The sequence below is a fragment of the Cygnus olor genome, chromosome 1 (genome assembly GCF_009769625.2).
Source record: "Cygnus olor isolate bCygOlo1 chromosome 1, bCygOlo1.pri.v2, whole genome shotgun sequence".
Taxonomy (NCBI): domain Eukaryota; kingdom Metazoa; phylum Chordata; class Aves; order Anseriformes; family Anatidae; genus Cygnus; species Cygnus olor.
The window spans coordinates 64,953,134-64,968,225 of NC_049169.1; the positions used below are offsets into that span (position 1 = coordinate 64,953,134).

Sequence of the window (15,092 nt, forward strand, 5' to 3'; positions counted from 1 at the left end):
TTCAGGTGGCTGAGGCATGCTGTGTGGCATGGTGTGCTGTGCAGGTAGGTGCCCTTTCTTCTCACCCTGTTTCTGCGACAATGCTGGGAAGTTCTGAAGGAAGTTGGTATATGAGCAACCCCGCTGAAATTTAAGATTAATTTAGGTGTCAGAAATGTATTTCCTTTCGTCGTTCAGAAGGATGCTGAACAGATATTGAGCTTTGGCTGAAAAAAGTCACTGAGGGAATATAGAGAACTTTTGCTGATGTGCCTCACTTTCTGTGGCTTGGCAAACCAGCTAATCTATGTGGGGGAGTGTTTAGTTCTGTGTCTGTTTTTCTCTCTTCCTCTTCATTTATGTAAGGTACCTAGGCACAGGGATAGAAAGCAGGTAGTAACAGTTCTAAGTCACGCTCCTCCAGATGAAATACCTGGTTTATCACAAATGGCCAAGATTCCTGTCGTATGTAGAATAATGTAAGTACCTCTGATAGCTGTTTCCTGACCAAAAGAAGTCAGACGGAAGTACGTGGATAAATGAAAACTGCCGAGGAAAGGTTATTGAATGGTATTGAGCCAAACAATTGTTTCACTTAGTGCCTCTCTCTATTCAGGCCCCTGGCACTGCAGAGCCGTGGGTCACGTGCTGGGAAGCCTTGCTGTTTGTCCTGGCTTGTCAAAACAATTTAATGTAGGTGGAAAGGAATGAATGAAATGAACAGAGTGGGCTTGATGCATCTGTTTCAGTTTGTTCGAAGGGCAGCCCAGTGATTGGGATGTGGCACTTGAGTCCTTTGGGGAAGCTATCGGTTCAGGAAGAACAATGCTGCCCAATTTATAGGATAGTTAAGTCCATTTTAGGAAGCAAGCTCTCCTCGAGTTTGACAGCTTGTATATTTTTAAATATTTGTGCTATATCGGCTCAGCACATGCTATAACTGAGATGCGAGAATGTGATTTGCTAATGTCTAGGCTTAGGAGTTTGTCTTGTCTGCCTGGGGTTGCTTCATTATATGGTAAAAAAGGAATGACTGAGGGAGGAGGGAGGGTGTCCATTTTTTTTTATTTTTAGTTGAAATTCCAAAACAAATTGGTCTTTGAAGGATAGAATATCAAGCCATATATTATTAGCTGTTCTTAAAGTGGTTTCTTCTTTATAAATTTATTTCTTAGACTTAAGAAAAGCATCTTATGCCTTTTTTGTTTTGTTTCTGACTATTAAAAATAAAAATGTAAGTTAAAACATTAAAACTGTTTACCCAATCTTATGCTTTGTGATACTGAAATGTCAAATTGTGAAATCTGTTTTTGCTTCTGGATGGAAGCAGCAAATAGATGCTGCTATGATCTTTCTATAAAACTATTTAGACCTCAAGCTGCAGGGAAAAAGAGTGCGGAGGATATAGATCTTATTTGATTCACCTTTAATACAATTTAATCAAAGGTAATAGCTTGCTTTAAATGATACACAATGATGCTTTTTACTGTTTTGTTAGAGGTGGAGATGTGCAACAGCCACCCTTGCCCCACTGCCTTCCTTTTGCTCTAGCCTGTACGCTAACTATTTGCAGCTTGCATTGGAAGGTAGTTTGTGCAAGTATAACCACCAGTCTGTGTGTACAGATTAATTTTGTTGGTATAATTGTACACGAGGTCTAGTATTTTCTTGATTGCTAGTTTTCTTGCTTTTTCAGGTGCATTCACTGTTTTCTGCTACCTAGCTGTTCCTTTAGGGAAAGAAATAGAAATACGTGTCATGGATGAGTGTAAGATCCAAGGAAACGAGAGTAGTTAAAGGCAGTATGCATTGCTAGTCTTATGAAACAGGTGGCCTCTCTGTCCTTTTCTTACAGCTCTGTTTAGTGTTAACTTTTGCTGTTGCAGTGCACTACTGAAAGGTGTGATGTTCCCTTGGTTGCAAAAACATAGCTGTTTGCTCTGGGTGGGATTTGTGTTTGTTTGCCTGTGTTTGTGTCCCGACTTGTCTGAGTTCATTAGGGCACTATGACTTTCAAAGAAGTGTTGAATTAGTATATTGTCGTTGTCTGGATTTTTTTTCTTCTATTAATGCCAGCATTGAAGTGTTGAGTGTCTGCTTTAAACGTCACAGATATGTTTGCAGGAACACGGCGCTACCATTAATGTGACCAGAAAGAGAAATGACTCAAAATATGCGTGCCCATTAGGAGTCTGTTCATTGATAAGAGTGATTAGCACTTGTTAGTTTCTATTTGGGGCCAGTAGTACAGTGCTAGGGAAGACAGAATGAGGCCCTTAAGGGAGATCAGGCTTACGCAGGTTTAGATGAGAACTTAATGTCAAGTGTGGGCTAAAATTGGTTAGTAATGTTTGAGGTAGGTAACATGCACAAAAATGCACAAAATAAAGGAAACTTATGCAAATGTACATCTACAGTCTAGTTTTTGGACAAACATAAATGCGAGTATTCATATTATATAGCTAAAATTAAGTAATATAAAAAAGTAATTGTTGCAGCCTTTTTTTAATAATTTATAAATAGTAATTAGTCTTAACAGCTATACACTGGTTTTAAAATGAAGTATATGGATAAAGTGCAGAGGCTGAGAATGCTTTGCTTCATTTCCCTTGCAAAAATTATTATTTTATTGTAATTTTATGTTCTGTTTTAAGTATTGAGTTTCTTAAGGCATGTGCATATGATCTGTTGATTGAAGTACCTGTAGCAGCTCATTGCTTTTCTGCATCACAGCTGCTTGTAACAGTCGGGATTAAATTGGTCTTGGGCAGAATTTGTGCTGCTGCTTATTGTAAAGAAAGGAAAACTATTAGCAGTATAAGGCAGCTCAAACAGAAGCATTCCTTCCATATTAAGAAAAAAAAAAAACACACAAAAAACCACAACACAATCTCATCAGATGTGAATATTTAGGTATTTGCTTAGTGTTTCTGCAAACACGATCTAGCAAAACTTATGCGTGCGCAAGGATGCTTTCTTTAGGAGCGAGGGGAAGTGGTAGTGCTAATTTCTGCAGAGGGGAAGTGGTAGCGCTAATTTCTGCAGAGAAAAATAGTTTCAGGATTGAAAACTCCTGATACCTAGTAATTAAATTTGTGACATGAATTTGGCATCTTCCTAAAAAAAAAAAAACAACACAAATATATGTGATTGACAGTTATAAGCACTCATAAGCTACTGATCTCTGAAGTAATTGCAAACCTATTGTCAAACTTTCACCTGGAAGACTCTTACACTCCTGAAAACTGGAGCTTCATCTGGAAATAAAGTAGGCTGTCCATGCCCAAAGATACTCTGTGGGCCTCTTAGAAAATGTTGATAATTTAAGTGACTAGAAGATGGTTTAGATATTAATATGGCTGAATCGTATTGAGAAAACACATTAACTGTTAACAAAGGAAAAGGAATTACAGCCTGGTGGACAACAGAAGGTTGTGAGCAGTATGAGTAAACCCTGCATGCTTATACTGCCTTCTAATTGAAAAGGAAATCTGAAATGGAGTGACTTAAAATTATTGCCCAGATTTGACAAAGGTCACTAGTTATTCGTAAATAACCGGTAGAAATGCTGATTGTAAAATTCTTGTCTTAAAGCGTATTCTGAGATGTTTTGAATACTGCATGTGGATCCAATTCATGTCAGTTGATCAGGCTGACTGGTGTGACTATGCATTGGTAAACTGACAAAACTGAAAGATGTAAGGAGGCTTTTTCTCCTCCTTTTGAGACTTGCAACTTGTTCTGGAAATAGCTGGTCAGACTCCTGAAGATATTGGATAGCCATTTGTTGGTAGATCATACAGTAATATTGTCCAGGAATGCTTTTTCATGGTTCGTCTCTGGCCAAAAGCTTGCTGTCTCTCTAATGTGAATTATGTCCTTGTTTTCCTTGATGCTAGATTACAGGAAACTTGCTCAATCATGAGGTCATACTTTTAATCTACGAAAATCTAACCCAAATCCATTTGTCTACTGTAAGTGCATCCCATATGTTAGGTTTGTTGCACTACTCTTCATGGAGAGTTAATACAGTCTGTTACCAGTGGTCTGGATTCTATACACAAAGGAATAACTTATATATATAAATCTGTGAAATGTGCCTCAAATGATCCTGTTTTGCCTGTCCTTGAATACTTGAATGTTTTAGGACGTTATGTTCCCCTTCTACCTCAAGTCAGACAACCTCTTTGGAGTGTGGGAGGGAAACAGGAAGAGGAGAAAATTCCCAGCCTCCCTAGTCTTACCTCTGAGAGCAATCAGACTGTAAGGAAAATTATGATTTAAACAAGCAATAATAGAATGTCTTCTAAATAAAGTATTTAAGGGTAACTGCGAGCAAAATGGCATTTAAAAGATGCTGATGCTTGTTCATTGCTTGTACATAATTGTTCTTCAGATTGTTGCTTTTCTAAGCAATAAAGCAAAGCTTTCTTTTCTTTTTCATTAGGATCGGAAACTGTCCAAGTCAGAGCGACAAAGATTTAAAGAGGAAGCTGGGATGCTAAAAGGGCTTCAGCATCCCAATATTGTCAGGTTCTATGATTCCTGGGAGTCTACAGTCAAAGGAAAAAAATGTATTGTTCTCGTGACAGAACTCATGACATCTGGAACGTTGAAAACGTAAGTAAATTCAGCCGTGTCAAAGCATATGATAAACATTAGCACAAAATTAGAGCACTAGATGATAATTCAGAATAGATAAGAACAAAGCCCTTTTAGCGGGAACTGAACTTCTGTAGGGAAATTCTTGTTTAAGAAGAGTCTTAGTACTGTAGGGTACAATGGATTATTCTTTAGGTTAGCAAAATTGTCAGATTCTTCCTTGTGATATCCTAGTAAGCACATGCAGAACTCTAAGATTTTGTGGTCTCATAAAGAGAATGCTCTATTTTTACTTTTCAGACCTTTTCCCTTTCCTGTCAAGCTGACTTCTATTTGGCGTGAGGCTTTGGATGTAAAAAGAAACAAAACCCAAAACACCCTTTTTATTTAGTTGAAACTTCATGAAGTAGTACCTGAGAAAAACCTGAAAGTATTTGCAATTTTGCCATGTGAAGTAGTTGAGTGAAGCTAGATCTGTCTTTTAAGTCAGAGTTAGACACCAGCAAATCAAACTGCTGTGAGGGCCCTCTAGTGGTGTGTAAAGCTTGGAGGGAGTTAAACAGAAATCATGCCTTTGTCTTGCACTGTACGATCTTGCAGAGATGTGAGCTTGTTCAGAAGCATCCAGTTGTCATAAATCTACTGGAATTAAAATTGCCAGGATTTGAAATTCATGTATTGTGGGTCATTGTCTTAATGTGGTGCCCGTTTAAGTCTTGGAGAGGCATTCAGATCCTAAATATGTGAGCAGACTGTAGGAGCTGGAAACAATTTGCAGTCTATTTGGTTAAAATAGCCTGTGAACTTTTTTTTTTTTTTTTTTTGCGATGCTTATTGATAGCCGCAAACGGACATGCTTAAAGCAGGAAAAAATGCTCTTGGGAGTCTGGACTGTAACTATATGGAAGTGTTTGTCTCTTGAAATAGTGCTGGAGGTTTAAAGATGTTACAGCTTTTTCTTTATCCATATGTTTGGGAATGGCTTTTGTTTTTCTAAAGGTTGTTTAAAGTATTTCAGATAAAGCAATAGATCAATTGCTCTATGTCCTGTACTTAAAGCAGTATAAAGGTTTTACAGTTCTGTACAGGTGCTTCTATTTACAGTTATCTATTTTCATGGTAGTGTATGTAGTGTTGGATGTAACTTTCTTTTCTCCCTTTCTTACCCTGTTCTTTCCCTCACAAATGTAATGTTTGGATTATCTTGTTGTGTAGTAGCATGAGCAACATAAGACAGTAATAACAGACAGCCATAAGATAATGTTTTGATGGGAAGAAATACTTTAGATTTGCTGGCCTTGGGATTATTTTGTACTCTGAATAATGAATGTCTTTTTATTTTATCCGGAAAAAACAATTTTTCTTTTTAATTGCTATCTTTTAAACTGTAGACTTTCATTTTTTTCACCATTGTGTACTTTGTTATATTTTAGTTTATTCTCGTCCACTTCACTTAAGACCTGACAGGTAAATTGTATGAGAAATTTCTGAAACACCAAATTTAATATCATTGAGTATTTCACTTACCTGTGTCATATTCCTGGTTTTGTACTGCGCACTTGTTTTAGCGTATGAAATTTGACTAAGTATAACTTCCATATATTTTCAGTATGTCTGTATTATCTGCTTTTCATGTAAGTGATACCTTATTTTGAGACTCGGGACATAGCCATCGTTACCACTTTGTTTAAAAAAACTAATGAACAGACTTAAGTCTCAACCTCTACTCTTGTTTCCTGAGGACACTGTAGTATGTGCTTCTGATCTACTTAAAAAGAAAGTGTTAATTATCTGATAGGGTACATGCCTTCGTAACTATTTCTGCTAACTTAGTAGGGTTTCCTCTAGCTCCTGGAGATGAGATGCTGTGATAGGTCACGAGCCTTCCTGCTTTAAAAAAAAGAAAAGATTGAGACAGCCAAACTCTAGTTCTTGTTTTTCTCTGTTCATTGTAGTTAACTATTAGGATTGTTCTGTGCTCAGATCAAATACCTGTCTTTAATGGACTACTACACTGTAAAATAGCCAAGAATGACATTAAGTAAGAGCAAGTTCAGTTGAGGGTCACCAAGATGGTCAGGGGATGGAGTACGTACTGTGTGAGGAGGGCTGAGAAAACTGGGCATCTTCAGCCTGAAGATGGGGAGCCTTTGGGGGAGACATAGAAGCAGTCTTCCAGTGCCTCTGAAGAAGTCAGAGGCTCTTTCCCTTAGTGCATGGCGGGAGGATTAGAGACAGCAGGCATACTTTGAAACAGGAGAGGTTCAGACTGGGTATAAGGAGAAAATCCTTTACACTGAGGACAGTAAGGCTGTGGAGTAGGTTGCCCCAAGAGGCTGTGCGGCCTCCATCCTTGGAGACTCTCAAGACCTGACTGGATATAACCCAAATTAACCTGGTTGACTTCGCGCTGACCCTGCATGGAAAGGGAGCTTAGACCAGAGACCTCCCGAGGTCTCTCCTAACGTGACTTACCATATGATGTTAGGAAAATTGAAAACATACTGGCTAATATGGCTGTCCGTGTACTTTTAAGTATTTATACATTTCCATTTTGAAATGCTTTCTGCCTTAAGTGACATGAGCCTTAGTTCATGACAGTGTTATGGAAAAATTATAGCAACACTGCAGGATGCTGGGTGATGGTTGGACCCAGGTCCTTTAACAGTGAGAAGCTGGCAGTAGGCTAGCATATTTGAAACCAAGAATGTAATTAGGGATTCCAGATGCTGAACTGAAGTGCCCCTACCATGTGATCTTTGGAACAGGCTCAAGAGAGATGAATGAGGATTGTGTCAATAGCAAGAATTCAAGTGGTAGCTGATGTGATCCAGGACCTCCTTCAGCTTGTCTCCTTCCTTGGCTTGGCTTTTTCCTGTCTGTCTTTACATTCTGTTTTGAGATTCCTTCTGGAACAAGGTCCTGATTGCTTTTACAGTTCTGTTTTCACAGCAGAATTATTGCTCGCAACTTGCTTTCCAGATCTCCCTTTGAACCAGAGAAGTTAAAGTAAAAGGGATTTATATATCGAATTTTTATGTTGGCATTGATTCAAGTAATTTTATCAAGATTTATGCTCCTGATTAAGTGGATAGGCAGAAGAGACTGAACACTGCCACAGAATAATTGAACCTGACTTGGTTTTAAGAATATATCTGCTGAATTCCATCCTGGTCATGGAATTTACCACCAGTCATGTGGCAGTGTAAAACTGGTCAGACTTAACTGAGTAACATTGGCTACATAAGAATAAAGTTATTGCTGTATGCAGCATACTATTTCAGCAGCTCCTTCTCTAAATGTATTTCAGCCCGTACTTTTTAAAAAGGAGAAAGAAAAGAACTCTTCACTTTAAACTCTTCTACCTGGAGAGGCATAGTGAGAATACACAGCTGGAAAACACTTGAATACTGTCATAGGTTATTCACTGTGTGGCATCTCTGATTTGTTGAAGTCAAGGAGTAGGATAAGATCACACTCTTCTGTCACAAGGATTGGAAAAGATTTTTTGACTCTTCTGACATGGATTTTAGAAAGCAGCAATGTTAGAACAGTTAAGGCTGTTAGAACAGTTAAGGTATGCTGACATTATGTACAAACTCTTTCCCATCAATTCTTTGGCATAACATTTTAAAAGATTTTTTCTCATGTTCATATCTGTCCATAGTTTTGAAATAGCAACTGGTCAGATTCAGGTGATCACATCTCGTGTGGGGTAACACCAGGGAGGTGATCTCTGAGAATTTCTGATTTGTTTAGCCACTCAGCAAGTAAATTTGAAGTAGATTTAAAGTGTAATCTGGAGTCCTTGATCAAAAAGTTTGGACTAATATTGATAACTGAGCTATAATGACTTCATAGTTCTTACGCAGTTTGCAACAGCTCAGTACTTGTTCTTTGTTAGCATCTTTGGCTCCACTGCCCCTGCCCCCTGTTTCATCAAGGAGAAGGTTATAACTATTTATAGTGGTTAAGTGGTAAGTGGTTACGGGATGAAAAGTAGGGGGAAATAATCTTCTTAAATAAGTAGATGAGGGAGGTGTAATACAGAAGTTTTTAACTCTTTGTTGGGGAAGCAGTGCCTTGAGATTTAGCAAACTAAATGTCTAATTATCTTAAGATTGACTTTGTATGCAGAGGAATTATTAGCTATATATAAAGTATTTTGCTTTTATCTTTCAGCACTGTAGTCTCCTGGTTAGAAGGAATTGGGTAGAAATTCTCAATATGTCAGATTATGTTTTGGGGGGGGTGCATCTTCAGCTCTTCAAACTGTGAAATGCATTGGTAGTTTTTAAAATAGAAGGTGAAGCTGCAATTTCTGAATCTCTCTAATTACTGCTTTTTCACTTCAGAGCATCAAATGGTACAGCGTAATCTGCTACTTGGTAGCAGAACTTGATTTTGAAAGACAATGGATTGACGTTGGAACCTGTTTAATGTACTATTATTTTTCACTAGGTATTTGAAAAGGTTTAAAGTGATGAAAATCAAAGTACTACGAAGCTGGTGCCGTCAGATACTGAAAGGCTTACAATTTCTACACACACGCACTCCTCCCATTATTCATAGAGACTTAAAATGTGACAACATCTTCATTACTGGCCCCACTGGATCAGTCAAGATTGGAGACCTTGGTCTAGCAACCCTGAAGCGAGCTTCTTTTGCCAAAAGTGTGATAGGTAAGCCTCTACTGTTTTGAAGGCTGGCGAGCCAGTCTACATACTTGGGAACTTAAATCTTAAGAGCTTTCCTTAAAAATATGGTTTCAAAGGTACATGGTCAAAGCCTGAAGATGTGCAGGCTGGGTTTCCCGTCTGTTGAGATCATTTGCTGTTCCTGATGATATTACATGTTGAAATGCTGGTTGCGTTCTTGATTTTTTTTTTTTTATGTTAACATTAAGGATTTCAGTATAGATTTACTGCCTTGCCCAACAATTTCATGCAACGCCGTTGATAAAACCTCTCTTAACTATAAATCTCACCTTTAGTATGCCTCTTCAAGAAATGTCCAAATGGATTTTGGTGACCAAACAACATTGATATTTAGTCTAGCATTAATTTGTATGACTAATATTTTTGATTGTCACCAGGTGTTAATATTAAATCTCTTACATTTTGTGAGTCATAAAAAACTAAGATGTATCAAAAAAATAAAAATATTGCAAATTGTGGTATAATGTCTTACTCAGGAAGTCCCCAGACTGTGGAAGGGGGTGCACTGGGGAAGTGTAGTCCTGTACTTGGTTTGTTCTTAAGTATCCCCTAATGACCTTTTTTTGAGAAATAAACTATTGGGCTGATAGAACTAGGATGACCTTTCCTGTGAATTCTTCAAAGAATTGGTTTTATCAGCTTTGTTCTTGTAGTTGGGTGAGTAGGCTGCAGGGAATTAAGTTGCTTTTATTCCTAGTATTTAAGCTTGCTAAAATGCAATATTACTCAACAGTCCTGTTCTAGATTCCCAGATGGGATCAATGATGTATACCTGTAAACTATTTTGCAAGGAGTCACTGAAATATTTCCTGCTTCTTAACCAGGTCATAGTATTAGTAGGAATGAAAAATATCCAATACCAAAAAAAATGATTTTCTTAAACATACTCTTATCATTAGAAAATTACAGCTTTGTATCTTGCTGTTAATAGCTAGCCTTTGGATAAGTAGCTACAACTGCATTCTCTTTTCTGATTTCATGTGGTGAAAAGGAGCAAAGTGGTTGTTGAATGATTTGTAAACTGTCTTGAATCTGGTGTCTGCAGGAAATACTTCTGTGCTTAAATTTACAACAAGCAAACTTGCATCTCTGGCTTAAAGTAAATCTGATCATGCAATGCAATCCTTTGGACTGCAAAGAGGGTGCAGTGATGCTTCCTTGAGCAAAAATTTTCTTCAAACTCTTTAAATGGGACTTGTTGAATCTCACGCTCTATGCCTGTAACTCAATCTCTCTGTATTTCTAAGTATTTTTGACTGTAGGATGTTCCTCACTAATGCCTGTATCTGCAGTAGGCCTATAAATATACTGCAGGTGGGAAGGTAAGTATATGAAGAAGAGGGCTCTGGTGAGTGGCCTTTGCAGAAAATTACTTTTTATCCTTTTTCATGAAGAATTAAGTTTTAACGACAGAGTTTTTCATTGCAAGGCCTTCCCTGAACTATTCTGCCTGAAAAAAAATAGGTGGAGAGCACTAGGTCAGAGACTAGCTGTGGGCTCCTACCAGTACTACTTTTTTTGCAGCAGAGGGCAGTCAGGTAATTCTTGAAAACAGGTTTAATGTGCCTCCTTTTTTACAGGGAGAAAAGGTAAGTGTCTTAACTCTCCTTAGTATTTGGTTTGCAGCCTATGGCTAGTCTGACTGTTTTCCCCTCTTCTATCCCCCTTCCCTCCATTTGATGCCTGATCCAGTCTGTTTTGATTCTTACACTAACATGCATAAAACGAGAATTACATCAGCCCTTTCATGCCATTCTTATTCCATAAAGACCTTGCAATGGAAGACTCACAAAGTATGTTGATGGAACAGAGTGACTAAGGGTTTCCTCCCTCTTCTTTTTGCCTCCACTTTCTCTTGTCTCACAGGTCTGCCCAACTGCTTCCTCCTGCGGTGAGTAACGCCAGCAGCCTCTGCTCGCTTTGAGACATTTAGAGTCTGAATCGTTCTTTTAATTTAAGGTACCCCAGAGTTCATGGCCCCTGAGATGTATGAGGAGAAATATGATGAATCCGTTGATGTATATGCTTTTGGGATGTGTATGCTAGAGATGGCAACGTCTGAGTATCCTTATTCTGAGTGCCAAAATGCTGCGCAGATCTACCGTCGAGTGACCAGCGTAAGTTCCTCCCCGCTACTGATTCTAAAGCTATGGCAGCTAGCAAGGGAGTACAAATGGTTGATCAGAAGCCTGTAAAGTATGTGAATGGAAATAAAATTTTGCATGTGTTGATACTCCTTCAGTATATTAGAAGGTATAGCTTGGGATTTAACGACAATGACAACAAATACCCAGCAACAACAACAACAAGAAAACACATTAGAATAACATTATTTTCTAAGCCACTGAAGGGTTGGGGGTAGTATTTCAGTCCTGAAAATCAGTTGGCAACTTTGTTCTCTAAAATAAAGCTGGTTCACAAATTCAGAGCACTTTACTGTAGCAGCCTGCCAAGACAAATCATAAATTGTTACTTACAATGATTTTAAGTTTACTGAATACCAGATGGCTCTTAGCTACTGTGTCAGGTGCACTTCTCATAATTATGCAGTGGAAATACTTAATCAATAGCAGTAAGATATTTCACTCTGAAAAGCGCTGGTAAATATGGTAGTAGTGTTACTAATGAAACCAAGTAATGGTGAAAAGGTGATCAAGAGCTGAATTTTTCCCATTTGACTAGACTAAGTAGAACCCACGGACCTTGAACATACAAAGCAGACTAATGTTAGAAATTCTGAGAGTGGTTGTAGCTGATTTACTACAGCTGGTCTCTAAAACAGTACCACGAGAAGTACAGCAGCATAGTAAAACTAACTGCATACATTTAGCCGCCTTATCTAAGCATTCAGAAAGAACATAGTGAGGTGGCCATTTGGAGAAGCGAGAACTTGCACTGTTTTTTTCAGAATATCTGTGCACACATACAGAGGGAGAAAATGACTTTCACTAGTCTACAAATTGAGGAAAGAGTTACTCCTGTTAATCTTTTGGTGTGTATTATCTTTGAGAAGTTTAGGATTTAATAACAAATGACTTGCTGAGGTCTGGAAAAATGCTTATTCCTGATACCTCACAGTATAAAAGGCAGATATAATTGCTGACTGCAGACGGGGAGAAAGGGCCTTCATGGTAGAAGCAATAAATTCTGAAGGAAGGCTTGGTGAAATAAAACGTGATTTCTTGCTTGAAGGGGAATGTGGGAGAGGCACAGGAGGAGGAAGAGAAAAAATAGGTGTTTTTTTTGAACAGGTGTTAGAGTATGTTTTATTTATATATATATGTATATTTTTTGGTATGTTGGTGAACTTAACTGTAATCTTCTAAATCAAGAGGAACACGGGTAAAATGTAGTGGTTAACTGTGCATGTTCTGACGTGTAAGCTATCTGGATCAGTGAAAGAAAACAAAGTAGCTTAGCAAAACAGTTTTAGTGGTATCTTCTAGTATGCTGAGGTTTGTATATTGACCAGAGCCAAAGAAACATAATTTCAGTATGGATGGGTACTTTATATCAAACAGGTATCTGATGCAGCTGCTCTTCCATTCCTTAAAGTGTGCTAGGGACTGGGCTATGGTGAGAGTAATCAGCTTTTGGGACAGTCCCAGGCTTGGAAGTCCCCAGGTCTGTCATTTCCCTGGTCTGTGAAGTACTTAGCAATTGGAAAGTCTTGTAGGGGTTTGTAGCAGACACATTTATATAGAGACTTTCTGGATTTCTACTTACCGCTTCTTTCTTGTACCTATGACAAACTTGATACTTCTTTCTCCCCACTGTTTTTGGTTGACTGTTGAACTTCTAAGTGGACGAGAAACATTGAATGGTAATTTTTTGGTCTGTCCTAATACATTTTTTACTCTTCTCTGCTGTTGGTGGTTCACAGATTGAATTTCATTGATTTTATTTCCTGCTGTTTCATCTACTGCTTGATATCTCTAAAATGCATTTTTATATGAAAGAAAAGATTTACTTGATTTCAGAAAGAGTAAAGGACAAGAAAATAAAATGAAATGTACATTTCTCTGCTTCTAGGCAGAGAATGAAAGGCTGTGTATCTTGGTGTCTTTGGGTTTGTTGTTCTTTGCATTACAGTCACAAAGCAGTCTATTTTAAAACAAACAAAAAGAACAAAATCCAAAACAAACACTTGAATTAGCGTTCAAGGAATACTTTCAATGAAGAAACAATGATATTATCTAGAAATGAAGCATAAACCTGTCTTAAATGACAATGGAGAATTCAGTGGTCCTTCCATAACACGGGCAGCACAAGCATGTTATGAAAGCGAAATAAAATACTCTTTGTATTTTTTACCAATGTGAAAAGAGCCGTACAGTTTTCTACCCTTGTCCTCTGCTCATTGTAGAAGAAAATAAGATTTTCTTACTCGCATTTTGAAGGATACTTCAGGAATTTTGCCAGTATCTGTAGTTGTGGTTGAGGGGTGAATCAGCAGAGAAATTCAGCACTTAGAAGGACAGTGTGTGAACCATCAATAACAGAAGGGATTGGGAAAACTTCCTGTAGGAATGCATTCAAAGGTACTTACCAAAACATTTCCTTTTAACTTAGGTTAGAAGGTGATTGTGGTTTGTGGTAGATGGTTAGCACGTCCAATTCAAACCTCTAGTTTGCTGCTTTTCTAGGAATGTTTAGGACTGTCGAGGTAGGAGCTGTAGTTCTGTTTGTGCCTTAAATGGAAGGATTATTTTACCTAGATGCATACACAAAGACCAGAGGGAAAGATGGTGATGTCAGTTTGTCATTGAAAGATCATGAAAAAAGATCATAAAAAGGTCATAAACACTGAAACTCCAAAGGCAATAAGATCAAAACGTACAACCACTGAGTGCAGGAGATAAGTATTTAAATTGTTTGATTTCCCTCTACCCTTTTGCAGGAACTGTTGGCCTTGGTAAAAAGCACAGTTGCTGTGTTAGCTTAGACACTAGCTATTGCTTAGGAGAGAAACCTATAAAGGGTGTCTTAATGTCTATGGTGTCCTGTCAGCTCTGGACTTGGTACTACCAGCTTACATTCTTCTCTCCTGTTTTGTCTGTACGTTGATCTCTCTTCTAGGATGGCCTTCAGCTGCGTTGCTTTCTGACCTTATTCCTTTTGTGATTAGGATGGCTCTAGCTGATGCGTGATACTGCAGCATTGGCTTGAGGCATTTGCCAAGATTGCTCAGAATATATGGGTGTTCTACCTCTTCTGTTCAGGGTCTTCTCTTTTTTTTTTTTTTTTCTGGAAGCAGTTTTCTGATGAAGTAATGTAGTTAGGTAAGCAGAGACGTAGATATCAAATCTAAAGGCTGAAGTTTGTCTTTGTGATGAGACTTATTGGCCCAGCTGATTATTGTTGCTTTGCATCGTGTACAACAGCAGTGCTGCACAAGTCTGTCATTTTGCAGGATGTCTATCTTGTCTATGTGCTCATTGAGAAATTCCTATTTTTCCTTAATAAAGGAGTGCTGGGGTGAAGTTCCTGAATTTTCCCTGGCATGGAAAACAATTGTTAAACTGGTTTTCTGGCTTGACTTTGTTTAGAAGAATTCTTCTTTTAGTAGAAGAATCTGAGTAAAAGCCCAGTTTAAAAAAAAAAACAACGAACACAACTGTCTGCAAGTTATAGGGGCCAAGGTGTTACGTTGTTTTACAGTTCTGGTAAAGCAGTCAGGGAGAGTTTAACACAAAGTATTTACCTCTGGTTGTATTTGCACGCTCTACCACATTCAGTCCAGACCTTATCACTAGCAGTTTCTTTAGAATAGAAAATACCTGCATGTATTCT

General features: G+C 38.1%; 1 protein-coding gene across 18 annotated transcripts in view; it reads left to right on the forward strand.

The window, feature by feature from the left end:
• WNK1 (WNK lysine deficient protein kinase 1) overlaps nt 1-15,092 on the forward strand; it is a 106,030-nt gene that overhangs the window by 29,313 nt on the left and 61,625 nt on the right. For all 18 annotated transcript variants that reach the window (XM_040562188.1, XM_040562195.1, XM_040562215.1 and 15 more), the window contains exons 2-4: nt 4,427-4,599; nt 9,043-9,263; nt 11,259-11,416. In XM_040562188.1, the coding sequence (XP_040418122.1) occupies nt 4,427-4,599; nt 9,043-9,263; nt 11,259-11,416 (552 nt within the window). The remainder of the gene's footprint in view (nt 1-4,426; nt 4,600-9,042; nt 9,264-11,258; nt 11,417-15,092) is intronic.